Raw genomic sequence first — 13,419 nt, 5'->3', positions numbered from 1 at the left:
TAGGATTATCTTAATGAAATATATAGTTTTTACAATACAAATATTGTAGTTTTTACAAATATTGAAGTAACTAATAGAAAATATGTATCAAAACCAGGCAAGTGGCCATATAATTCCCTTTTCCTTTAACTTCACTTACATGAATATTGCTGTCACATTAGATACTATTGATTTGTCAATTTTAAAGTATTTAAATTTCAGACATAATAGTTTTCAGTATTATATGTAACAGATATATTATTTCAATTAGTAATAATCTTAGATAATCATCCTTGGTTAACTGACAGATACAAAATTATAAAGCAATTTTGCAAGTTCATAATCGAATGCTTCAAGAAATATGGTGCAATACAAATAAAGTTATTAAAATTGATACAATACCTCAGAGAGGACAAGTTCTATTCTGATTATTTTGTCCGGTTGTGAGGAAGGCAGCGGTCGCTGTAGCGCCGTGTGCAGTAGCAGCACCCCATTGTAATCCGTGCGGGCGCCCACGCCACTGCTATCCCATACGAACACCCGGTCCGCGCCCGCGGCATATTCTACTCCATGAGTTCCTCCGTCATCTACAAACAAAATGCAAAAGCCCGGTGATACTCCAATTGTTTATCGGGAACTGTCAACCATCCGAGCAATGTAGGGCATGGAAATGCAAGACGACATTCTCGCATCACATTTTAAACATTGCAAATAGTTCAATAGACTCGCATAAGGCGTAATCAAGCATATTATATCCAACTATCTTTTGTTCGAGAAACGCGTCGACTTACCCGCTGAAAGACATGAAGATTGGAGTATCACACCAGAGTTCACATCCAAAACGTGTACACCACCTACGTCAGTCTTCACCAATATTATATTCAAATTACTATGGTACGTTAATGAAGTAACAGGAAAGTTCATGCGAATATAACCATCTTCTCGTAATATCAAAGAATCATCGCCCATCGTGGCCGTGAACACATCTGTCTACAACGCCATTTGTAATTTATATTTTTTTATGTCAAAAGCTCCTGTGACAAAAGGTGGCCAGTAGCAAAATTATAAACCCCACCTTCTTACAAAAAATACTACAAATTTTTTAATTTTTAAATTAAATGTACATTGTAAATAAATAAAATATTTATGTTATACAAATCTTGTATTATTGTGTTTAAAATGGATTTATTAATTTCAAAACTTCACGGTGTTGCAAATCTGAATCATCCGAAAAAACCATAGAGAACCCAAACGCAAACATTATAATCGATTGTTAATTCAGTAGCTTCAGTCCTTAGTCGACTAAAATAAATCGAATATGATTATGATGGATACAAGATAAAGCAACTGATGTACGGAGCATGGATTTAATAAGTACTTTGGAGTACAGAGCTACTAATTCCATGGTACGGAGTAGCTACTAATTTCGTGACAAGCATAGACTTATACTTGATATAAGTTTGTGATTATCCCACATTATGTAAACGAAAGTATTTACATAAATAGAAACCGCTCTCGCCACGCTAACTATGCTTGTACGACAGACAAAAAATGTCGTCATATATTTTGTTCCGCTCAAACAAGAATGAGAAATGCGTAATACATACACGATAAAAAACAAAAACAACGAAAAAAGCGCTCATATATTTTGTCCCTTATAGGCAATCTGCCCATTTGTGTTTAAAGAAATAATTTATCTCATTTAATCTACACGAAAGTAGGCCCGCAGCCGTGGCGCTACTACACTTCTCGCTGAAAACAACAACAACGCAGGCTGCGTTGTTGATAGTTCCCACAGATATAAAGAACATTACAATGAAGTGTTCTCTTATATTTGTAATAGTTCCATGGAATTAGATACTTTTACTAATTCTATGAACAACCTATAATATTCTTACATCTGTGGTTATAATACAGTCTGTCAAAAAGGCTAAGAAAACTTGACGAATTATTTTTTTTTGCCATTACAATACTAAATAGAACGGTGAAGATTGGTTGATGAACAGTTTTGCCAGCCAACAGAAGACAGCGCCCTCATTTAATTTCTTCACTATCTTGACAGAGAATAAAATACTGTATATTGCTGTATTGCACTGTTGTATTGATGCAAAGCTCAAGCGAAGCGGAAGAGATTAGAACTGACAATATTTATAGACAGTGTTACATACCTACCAAAAAAGATTTAAAGGCTTACCGTTATCCAAAATCTATGCCTACGTACATACCAGATGAAATATAATAACTACTTTTTTACATACACAGCAGCTTCGCCAGTCTTTAATTTCACTCCCTATTAGAACATTCAATAATTCACGATATACCTTCCGGGCTTTATACCTCTGTTACGCGCTGTCATGGTGGGGACAAAGTGAAGAAAAAAGAAATAAATTTAGAATATACAAAATATTTATTTCATAATTTAATCTTAATCTCTTTTACATATTTTTATAAAAATAAAAAAGCTATGTATAAAAGTCATTTCTTAATCTAGATTTAAATACAAATTGGACGGATTATGAGTATTTCAATGTTCTTTTGTAATGATTGAACAAATGACAATCGTCGAGTTACCATCAGCGTCAAAGTGGCCTAACCTGCAATGTTTCATAGTCTTACATAGACTATAATGATTTTTATTATGGATTTTTTACTATGGTTATGGTCACAATTCGTTCTCAATTCAAAACTCCCAGGACTCCAACCATTTTAGGCCGGCCATAGTCGAGTTAGGTTCGTGCGCCAGCGGTCCACTCATGCCGTACGCCAACGGCGAGAATAGATAGAAACTGTAAATTGTGGTCGATATTATGACCCCCATGGTGCAGTGGTAGAACGTGCGACCTAGTTCCGGGGACAGGTAGCTCTTGATGCTGACCAGGAGATATTCTGTCAGGATACCTGTAAAAAAATACTTGTTCTACAACCTATTTTTAAACCTTTCCTTTGAAATTCAAAATTCTTTACTCAATTTAGGATGATATATTATTTGACGTCAAAAATTATTTAAAACTAAAATCTACTTATCTACTAATCTACGACTTTCAAAGCGCAGGTGAAGAAGCGGCGCATGAGTTATCTTTTCGTAAATTAAAAATACAAAAGTTTGAAAGTAGCAAAGAATCAAAAATCGTTACGTCATAGCACATCACTGTCATACATTTTTTTTAAGCAAGTATCTGATTTGCCTAGTTGGAAAGTAGCCAATTATTCTACAATCACCAGTAAGCATGGAGCTGCAGACGAGCGCCGGGAAGTAGTGGTGGAAGTACAGCACGCGGCCCATCGTCCAGAACGGCACGTAGTGCAGCGCCCAGCCAATGAAGCTCCAACCAGCAGCATTTAGCAACACTCGCTCTTGGCCGTCTGCGGATTAACAACTTATATGACAAAACTACCTGTCTTTATCTTATATGTAATAAAAATTTTATAGTTATTACAATAATCAGGACGGCAGAACAATGGGCGTCGGACACACAAGAGATATAGTATCACGTCATTATATCTTACGGGGTAGATAGAACCAAGAGTCGCGAAACTCGAAGGTTTTTCTGTGGTTACGTCGAATTTGAATTCCGGGTTGGTCGGTTGAATGTTAAGGCACGTTAATATACTAATATTGTATTAGCAGTCTTTGAAACCCAACAATTCGCATTGGGCCCGCCTATTAGCCAAGACCCACGGGCATGGCCCATTCTCCATACAAAGGCCAGCACCACATCAGTCGCGACATTAAAATGGCTTATGATGCATACTTGGTAATGTGGTTCCTCGCGCTTCAGCCCTCTTCTCCCTTATAGAATTGTACACGTAGATCATGAAGAATATGAGCAGGAAGACCAGATTCGTCCACCACACTATCGGGTTCCCCAACAAGTAGATTCTGTGGCCACTGCCGGAGAAGAATTGACCCTATAATAGACAAATAAATTATACCAATTAAATTTTTAAAAACCCCAATCACAATTCAATTAGTTATAACTTCGTTGTTATAACTAATTGAATTGTAATTGGGGTTATAAACTAAACTAAATAAACTAATTGAATTGTAGTTGAACAGCGAATTTATAATAAAGTTTGATATACAAATAAAAAATTTAAGTGTTGAAGTAGTGTTGAAGTGTCCATAGGCAGTGACTACTTACAATCAGGTAGGCCGCATGCCTATTTGCCTGATTTATGATAAAAATAAAATGCAAAGGAAAATGTTATCAGAAATGAAATAACAGCTAATAGGAAAAAAAAATATTTGTTATTAAAAATTGGCTGCCACAGTTCGTGTAAAGGTGCTGATGTAATTAATATGTAATCATTTATTCATTCATCCTTACATATTATAAAACAGAGTCCTCTGCCGCGTCTGTCTGTCTGTCTGTTCGCGATAAACACAAAAACTACCACGATTTTCATGCGGGTTTTCACCAATAGATGTGATTCCTGAGGAAGGTTGTGGTGTATAACTTTATTGGGTTTTTTTTACCCGAGAAAAGCCGGGACGGGCGACTAGTTGAAAATAAAATTGTAAGTGTCGAGTGTACCCTGTAATTGATGGGCCACTGCCAGGGCTGGGAGGTGAGCTCGCCCTCCTTGGGCTTGAGCCCCGCGTTGCCCTGGAACATCACCGCGTGGGACTCCACGAGCCGCTCCACGAACCCCATCGCGTACGCTTCGAAACTCATTTTGGGTACTGGAAAAAGATTTAGCTCGTTATTCAAAAGTTGGCACATACTTTAAGCTAAAATATGTTTTATCACTATCGCACTTTTTAATATTTGCCATTGACAGAAACAGACGAAACATATTGTGGCTTTAAAGTATGTTTTAACTATTTATGAATTACAGGAATAAACTTGATATTCATTCATTCAACAAAAATAAATTTCTGAAACATATTCATTACACGCGCCACACATTTGGTTTCTCTAGCAAAAAGGGTGTAGTTAGGGGAGTGAATTGTCAAAATGGCGGATGATATACTGTGGAGCAGGAGCTAGGAGAGAATGCTTTTAGTGCGCCATTTGTGGAACAATAAAGCTAAATCCCAACTAATATTATAAATGCGAAAGTAAGTTTGTTTGATACCTCCTCATGCGTGATCTACTCAACCATATCTTTATGGCACCTTTATCTTTATGGACACGGGGCACCTTACCTTACCGGTTACAACCCGGAAAAAACTAATGTTCCCATGGGATTTGCGAAAATCTATTATAAGTCGCGCCTAAAAACACTAGATGGCGCTGTGCATATTTTAAATGCGCTATGGATATTTTAGTTCAACTATCCCATTTTATTTATTTTATTTTAATACGAAGAAAAAACTATTTCCGTTAATAAATAAATATACTAACGGTCATCAAACACATTGTCTTCAACGTTCCAGAGGGCGTTCTTGTCCCTCAAGTTGGGATTGCAGGCCACCTCTTGCTGTTCGTACCCCCACTTCGGCAGCTGCTTGCCCGTGGTTGTCAATACGCAAGCCTGTAAATGACAATTTGTATGAAAAACTTACACACATTTTCCCTGTGACGCCTCAAAGCCCATGGAAATCGTGTTGAAAAAGGAACCTGTTACATTTTCCAAGTTTTCGATATTTGTGCACTGGGGACATAGATAAAGCATTACGTCTATATCCTTTACGGGGTAGACAGAGCCGAGTTGCTAAACTCGATGGACACGTTTGAGATTAAATCACTGCACCGCAATAATTACTAACTATGTATCTGTACTATGTATATTTACATAATGTAGTGCAGGTCCAGTAATAAATGCGAAAGTTTGTGAGGATGTAAGTGTGCATGTTTGTTACTCTTTCACACAAAATCTACTGGAAATATTGTTATGAAATTTGGTACACAGGCAGAATATAACCTGGGCTCACACATAGGGTATGTTTTATCCCATGGGAGCGAAGCCCCGGGGCGAAGCTGGTAGAACTTAAAAATACAAACCTGTAAGTAGTGTACAAACATAAGTTTGCTTTTAACTGTCTGTATTTCTTCTCCGTCTTTCCCACTTGACACAACGATCTTCCACACATCGTTAGCATCTCCAATACCATCCTAGAAAAAAAGAAAAATTTTGAGCCCGTGTTATCTCTATCACTTTCTGATAAAATATTATATTGTTACCTGAAAGATAACTAATCTATACCATTATTACAAAGAGGTAAGCGTTTGTGACTTTGTATGTTTAAGTCGGGTAATATACGAAACTACCGAACCGATAAAAAAAAAATCACCATTAGAAAGGTTTACATTATCCAAGATTGTAGGCTATATTTTATCTCAAAATTCTCACGGGTGCGAAGCCCCGGGCAACATATAGTTTCTAGATAAATCTGCCTGATGTGAATAGCCAGTAAAACACAGGTCTATTTTTTCGCATAATTTATTTCCTATTGTTCTTTGGCATAATAGGTATAATTGATTAATGGTATATGGGTAGGTTAGGTCAGGTTAGGTTAGTTATGCTTCAAATAGTTGTGTTAAACCGTTATGCATAACAAAGTCATTATGCCATAATACAGTATCATCATCATAGTCGTATTCCTCATGGCTGAGGGTCGTGGCCATTACGTGGAATGAAACACACACAACTTGGCATTATTAATGGAGTGGTTTGCCATTGCCTTCTCCATTGTACACACAAGTTAATAAGAATCAACCAGTGTGCAGGTTTCCTCACGATGTTTTCCTTCACCGGAAGCAAGTGGTGGTCGATGAAAACTACTGTGCATGAGTAAGATTGGTATACAAACTCATGTGGCACGAGTAGGATTCGAACCTGGGACATTTTGATCCCCAGGCGGGCGTCTTAACCATTACACCACCACTACCGCATCGCCATAATACAGAATGCTATATTACTATATGCTTAAATTATGCTTATAGATAGAGATTCCAATGTAGTGATAACTCTCACACTCACCTCGCCATATCCCGTGACTTGCAGGTATTTGGTGGTGACGGGCGCCCTCTCGCGGTGGGAATGCAAGTTGCGGCCGGTGGCCGCGTGCGTCAGTCTCACCAGTTCGCCGCTGCGGACGATGACGGTCGCTTCTGTCGCCTCCTTGTCGTACGGCTTGATGATGAACCTGTTGTTCTCGTCTTTGTGCGTGTATGTCGTTATCTGATGAGGTATGTACATAGGTTAGTTGAAAAATAATTTTACAATAGTACGCGGTGCGCTTCAGTTTCATTTCGAGTAAAACCATAATGTAAAAAAGTAACATAGGCATGTTACTTGTGAAGGTTCCGTCTATCTGTGTGCATGATTTCATCAAAATCGGTCTAGTAGTTTTTTGAGTTTATTTGACGACCTCGGTGGCGCAGTGGTAAAGTTCTTGCCACTGAACCGAGAGGTCCCGGGTTCGATCCCCGGTCGGGTCATGATGGAAAATGATCTTTTTCTGATTGGCCCGGGTCTTGGGTGTTTATCTATATATGTATATGTTATAAAATATAGTATCGTTGAGTTAGTATCCCATAACACAAGTCTCGAACTTACTTTGGGGCTAGCTCAATCTGTGTGATTTGTCCTGATATATTTATTTATATTTATTTATTTATTCATTACAAACGAAAATACAAATCTTTTCTCTTTATAATATTATTATGGATAGTATGGATTTGTTTCACACTACCTACTTAAAGTATGAAAGGAAAAAAATACTATCATTATTTATATTATTCAGTGTGTTGTATACATTCTAAATTAAGAAAGAACACTTTATGGCACACTAGTGCTATCTCTTTTTGGTCCTATGAGTGGTTGTTATTGTAACTATGTGCAATAAAATTTTAAATAAATACAGAGAGAACGAAGACTATCAACTGTTGCTGTCTCGCTTCATCACACCTGGCACAAATAGCTACAAGAAAGTATTACTACACTACTACTAAAAGGGAATAGTATACCATAAATAAATCGGTGGTATAACCTGTTGTTGTCTCGCTCCCACGCCCGCCGGATACAGGTGGTGGTGGGAGTGGAGGTACCCCCCGCCAGTGCGGTGGTTCTTCAGAGTGATGATGGCTCCGTACGCCACCACACGCGGCGCGCTGGCGTTGTGGAGACTGTTGCCTTCCAGACGAGCTTGGAAACCAGATGAATAGAAACCGTCGCCGTTACCACTGTGTAAATTATAAGAAACACTAGCTTTTGCCGCGTTAATTTCCCATGGGAACAGTTATTTCGTCCGGGATGTAAGGTGCCCTATGTCCTTCTCCATACTTCAAACTACATGTATGCAAAATTTCAAGAAGATTAGTTGATTAGATGGAACGTGAAGAGGTAACAAGCAAACTTTCGCATTTATAATATTAGTTGGGATAGTACAGGAGTACATAAAAAGCGTGTAGTACTGCCTCAGATCAGGGAGGTTACCATGAAACATAAAACACATAGGACTTCACTGACCACACATCATACAATCTCTCTTTTTTTTAGAAAGAGACAACATGTGGATTTCAGTAACGTGTTTTCGTGTACGTGTTTGTATGCTTCGTGATAGGTCTTAAGGACCACAACATATCCTCTCATGAATATCGATGAAGCGACTGACATATAGTCTGAGCAGCTAATAAACAACAATAACATTCCCAAAGCGTCTACTATCGTGTCTCAACTGCTCCACTTCCTGTAGCTCTTTGTATATACATTAAGCAAATCGAAAAACGATTAGTGTTTATAATAATTCAATTACATTTTCCCTTTGTTCGCATTAAACATGGTTTAAAATTTATTTTAGTAGCTATGTTATATTATAAAACAAAGTTGACCCCTGGGCAAGAGAAAATGTGGTCGTCCAAATCAAAACGGACCTTATGGCGATTGACACTTAGGTCTTAATTGCCGTTGTTCGAAAACAAAACAACGGCAATAATGGCGTAAGTGCCGGGCGCCATAAGGTCCCTTTTGTTTTGGACGGCCACATGTAATGAAACGTACCTTTTACTCAGCACTGTGAGGTGAATCCAGAAGAAGAACACATAAAGAATCGCTGGCCAGAGAATCAGTGTTACACTTCTGCCTATTAAGTGCTTTACAGTCAGACTCTGGAAGGTAAAGGTAATACATACATATGGGATTGCTGTTCATATGGTTTTAGTTGCCAATATTTCTCTTTTCAAATCTGAATCGTATAATTTATACAATTTAATTTAATAGAGCCCATATTATAAATAAACGGAACATTTTTCCAATTTTAACGTTATCATTACGATTACGTTTTCGCAAAAATGTGATATCTGATGATAGATCTGTGCGTAACCCTATCTAAGCTAATCTAAAATGTTCAAAATTTGAGCCTACAAACATCGGTCTCATTAGAAACTGCTATTTGCCTAAAATAGGCATGGCAAAGAATATTTGGCATTATTATTTTTTCTCAAATTAGCCAATGCTCACAGCCCGTCTATTTTTAACACATAACTAAATAAAATAAATTTTAAATCTATACTACTATTATAAAGAGGTAAGCGTTTGTAAGTTTGTATGCTTGAGGCGGGTAATCTTCGAAACTACTGAACTGATTTCAAAAATTCTTTCACCATTAGAATGGTACATTATCCAAGATTGCTATAGACAAAATTTTATCTCAAAATTCCCACAGGAACTAAGCCCCGGGCAACGTCTAGTGTTATTATAATCGGCCCAGCGGTTTAGCCGGGAGCCTTATAGATTTTCCCATTTATAATATTATACTAAGGAATTATGAATATGGATTACAGCTAAGTCTTGAGATTTTCCATTACATATATTTACTAAACAATATAAATTCTTACCACGGGCTTTTCCAAATCGCCAAGCACATTCCACAGATCGGCGATCGTGCGCAGACCAACGAACGACACGACAAACAGACCTACGAACTTGACGGATATGGTGCACGCCAGCGAGGCTCCCAGCAGCAGCTGCCAGCTCAGCATGCGGCGGCTGAACGGCCGCAGGCCCTGCTCCGTCAACGTCCTGACCTGCAGGACAAATAACTGAACATTTGCAACATAAATAATGTATTTTTTTTAACTATGTTGAACTTATAATATTATGCTTGCAGACTGGATACATGAAACTGACAATTTTGATGTATCTAACTGTACTGTGTTTTGGCAACAAACAATTCTGATTTCTGAACGAGTGCTCCATCTGAGATCTCCATTTCGATGAAGAGATCTCAATTAAAAAAAAAAAAAAACATTTCCTTGGTGGCCAGTGAGCGAAATAAAACAGAATGCATTTGTTTCTTTGTAGTAAGTAAAACAAGGAAAATAGCTATAAATGTGAGATTCTTCTACCTATTAAGTACCTGACACCAAGGTCGCCATACAGTTAACCAGTTAACGTGGTTTTCGATTTTCGCAACATGGTAATAATCGGTGTAATTACCTTAAAAGCTCCATATATAGAACAACTCATAAAAAATAGAAGAATCGGATCCAACAAAATGTATCTGTTCAAGGTCAAAAATCCCACATCTGAAAAAAAATGTGTGTCAATCTAAATCCATTTGTGTACAAATATAAATTCAAGTCTTATTTAAAAGAGTTCTCTTTTAATAATAATGAACTTTATTGCCGCATGGCAATTTACCCATGATGGATATGGATGCTGCAGTAATAGGGGAGAATTTGCGATAAATTTAAGTAGATTGATGTGCTGTCGACTGTACACAAACAATAAAGTCATATTGCTAGAGATTTTACTTTTAATTTTAAATCTATGTATTAGCTAAAAATATGTTGTTCTTGACAAAGCATTGTGTGGATTACACTATGTTAATTTTTTATGTTGTATTCTCGGTATTATGTCCTCACACATTTAACCAAGTCGATATGTCAAGAAGTAGTATAAATATTTGGATTTTGGTAAAAAAAAAACAGGATACTTGCCACAAAGTAAAAGGGTTGTTCCTATTAGAGTTGAGTCCAGAGATTTGGTCATTTCCCAAATGGTTAAGAATGTTAGGGGTATGATCAGTGCTCCTAGGGTTGTGCAAAACTGGAAATTAAAAAGTGACGGTAGTCAGAAAAAATTAAGTAAAAAGTATTAGCTGGGTTTTTGAAAAATTCAAATGTTAATAATGATATGATTGTTTTGGCCACAATATATAAAACCAATTAAAAAATTGTTTCAGTTGGGATATTACTGAAAAGTTTAATACAATTTAAAAATCATCTATACAATAGGCAATACTATATTTATTATGACAAAAAGAAAATTCACTTACCACCCTCATGCCTTCATACCTGGCCCCGTCATACTTGTCCCCTGGTTTCTCAAAAGGAAATGTTCCATCATAACCACTCAACTTTCCTGACAGGGCTATAAGCATCTGTGAATAAGAATATCAATTACTAGATGTTGCCTAGCACTTCGCTCCTGTGGGAATTTTGAGATAAAATATAGCCTATAGCAATCTTGGATAATGTACCTTTCTAATGGTGAAAGTATTTTTGAAATCTGTACCATAGTTTTTGAGATTACCCGCCACAAACATACAAACTCACAAATGCTTACCTACTATAATAATAGTATAGATGGAAATTAAATTAGCTAATTTATATTATCAATACCTTTCCAAGAGGTGGATGTACATCAAAGAAGAATGTCCTGTTGATGTACCAACTTGCCATTTTACCAAAATGTGTCTCATCCCAGCTGCGGAATAAAAATAAAAATTACTTCAAATAATACTGCTTGCTCTTTAAGTGATATGAGAAACTACATGTTCAATATAGCTTCTATACCTGTGTACTAGAATAAATATGTTCAAGCAATAGGTAGGAGTATATAAACAATACTAAGTACCTATTATAAACCCTAGCGGCTAGATGCCCACAATATATTATTTGAAATGCATCTGTTAAAATTTGATCATTTTTTGCTCCAAAGTTAGTTGATAAAAATCTGTAATTTACTGTCTTTAATATTTAGTATCTTACATTAAACAATAGATTAAAAATAACTTGTTAAAATAAAAAATATTATGAGAACTATCATCCAAATAAAAAAATTGGGTCATTCCCCATAGTTCTTATGGATGGGTCCATATAAAAAATTTCTAAATGCCTATGCTATTGAATTCATGGGTATAACTAGTATTTTCTATAAAACTTGCACATACCAGACATGATCAGGTTCCAAAACTTTATAAAATCTGGTAACAAATGTTGTTCCACATATAATCCCAAATGTTATCCACCATCTAAAAGGAAAATGATTCAATAAATAATAAAAGATACCTCTATGGTTAGTTAGTTCAAAAATTGTTGTTGGTAATATAATTATTATTATTCCTACTAGCTGCGCCCTGGGGCTTCGCTCATATTCTAGCCGTATACTCAATTTAATAACAATCTGTCCAGTAAATTTCGTGTGAAAGATAAATATGTTCAAGCAACATACATACTTCCTCAGAAACTTTCGCATTTATTATATTTATTTAAGTAAGCACTAACATTAACTTCTTACAAAAATTATTACTCAATTTCGCTAAATGTACTGAATGCATTTCAATTAAAATTTGTAAATGGGCAGAATGTAACTAAGAAAGACAGTTTTTATACTGAAATTCCCACGGGAGCGGCACCCCGAAGACCGTTGGATAATATATCTAAAGTTTTAGTTTTTTGTTTGAACGCAGTAATCTCTAAAACTACAAGAGTAAATATATGATTCAAGAGTAAGGCTATCCAGAATTCCCAACGTAACACGAGAGGGAAGTCGCGGGTACAGCTTGATTATTCATCAATAGTAGAAATTGTATCCTATTCTTGACATACTTACAGTTTATAGCTAGAGTTTGGAGGTGAATGTTTAGATATTTTAGGGGTCATTTTTATGAAAGTTTTTCAATTTTTTCATATTATAAACTAGGTAATAATGAACTCCAATTTTTATTTGTATAAAACGGTAAATTTTAAGATAAAAATGTCATGCCAACTCGGAACTTTCAACTCCGACGTCTGACAACGTGACGTACGTGACGTCTGTCGTCTCTCTTCTCATTATATTCCGTGTCAATCTGAAATACCTTGACGTTGGCAATTTTATCGTTTTGGCGAAAGATGGAGCCATGAAATTAAAAAAAAAGTTCGACAATGAGTTCGACTCATGGAATTAGTATGTACTCACTAACTAAATCCATGGTTCGACTCAAATCGACTCATTGGCCAAAATCCATGGATAGGTAGGGTGTATTACTACACATTTATCCCGTCAGAGTACAGCACTGCATGTTAGGTACACAAAAGCTTTGCCGCCTTTTGCTATGTCGATTAAAACGTTTATTTTAGAGTACTTCATTAATCCTTTCATTATGCCGTCGTCATGCGGTACAGTTCCCAGAAGGCTGGCGACATTTCCTCTTTGTATGGCCAAACTCAAACGTTGGCCAAAATAGTCACCAGCCCTTGGGTCCCCAGAGACATCGACCAGGCG

General features: G+C 36.6%; 2 protein-coding genes across 3 annotated transcripts in view; both read right to left on the bottom strand.

Annotated features, from left to right (window-relative positions):
- The window catches only part of Bruce (BIR repeat containing ubiquitin-conjugating enzyme), a 49,895-nt gene extending 48,897 nt beyond the window's left edge, over positions 1-998 (bottom strand). For both annotated transcript variants that reach the window (XM_053757498.2, XM_053757499.2), the window contains exons 1-2: positions 771-998; positions 382-566 (exon numbers count right to left, since the gene is read on the bottom strand). In XM_053757498.2, the coding sequence (XP_053613473.1) occupies positions 382-566; positions 771-948 (363 nt within the window). In that variant the 5' untranslated portion in view covers positions 949-998. The remainder of the gene's footprint in view (positions 1-381; positions 567-770) is intronic.
- A 1,369-nt stretch (positions 999-2,367) lies between these two features.
- On the bottom strand, positions 2,368-12,963 carry tw (twisted). Its single transcript, XM_053757506.2, has 16 exons — positions 12,766-12,963; positions 12,104-12,184; positions 11,553-11,637; positions 11,207-11,311; positions 10,869-10,977; positions 10,366-10,454; positions 9,765-9,953; positions 8,929-9,035; positions 7,919-8,111; positions 6,907-7,107; positions 5,928-6,038; positions 5,328-5,457; positions 4,515-4,663; positions 3,732-3,888; positions 3,199-3,342; positions 2,368-2,877 (listed from the first exon to the last, which is right to left on the bottom strand). Exons 1-16 carry the CDS (start codon positions 12,813-12,815, stop codon positions 2,660-2,662), a joined length of 2,118 nt encoding a protein of 705 aa, XP_053613481.1. The 5' UTR covers positions 12,816-12,963; the 3' UTR covers positions 2,368-2,659.
- Positions 12,964-13,419: the final 456 nt, after the last annotated feature.

This window comes from Plodia interpunctella, chromosome 17, assembly GCF_027563975.2.
Source record: "Plodia interpunctella isolate USDA-ARS_2022_Savannah chromosome 17, ilPloInte3.2, whole genome shotgun sequence".
Classification (NCBI taxonomy): Eukaryota; Metazoa; Arthropoda; class Insecta; order Lepidoptera; family Pyralidae; genus Plodia; species Plodia interpunctella.
The sequence above is the reverse complement of the archived record's forward strand: the minus strand, read 5'-3'. Positions and strand labels throughout refer to the sequence as shown.

Excerpts from the sequence above, each read along its gene's own strand:
- tw (XM_053757506.2), bottom strand. The coding sequence starts at position 12,815 with ATGACCCCTAAAATATCTAAACATTCACCTCCAAACTCTAGCTATAAA. Across the intron at positions 10,978-11,206 it reads GGTATGAAGGCATGAGGGTG|TTTTGCACAACCCTAGGAGC; the intron begins GTAAGTGAATTT and ends TTTAATTTCCAG. Across the intron at positions 4,664-5,327 it reads AGACAATGTGTTTGATGACC|TACCCAAAATGAGTTTCGAA; the intron begins GTTAGTATATTT and ends ATCTTTTTCCAG.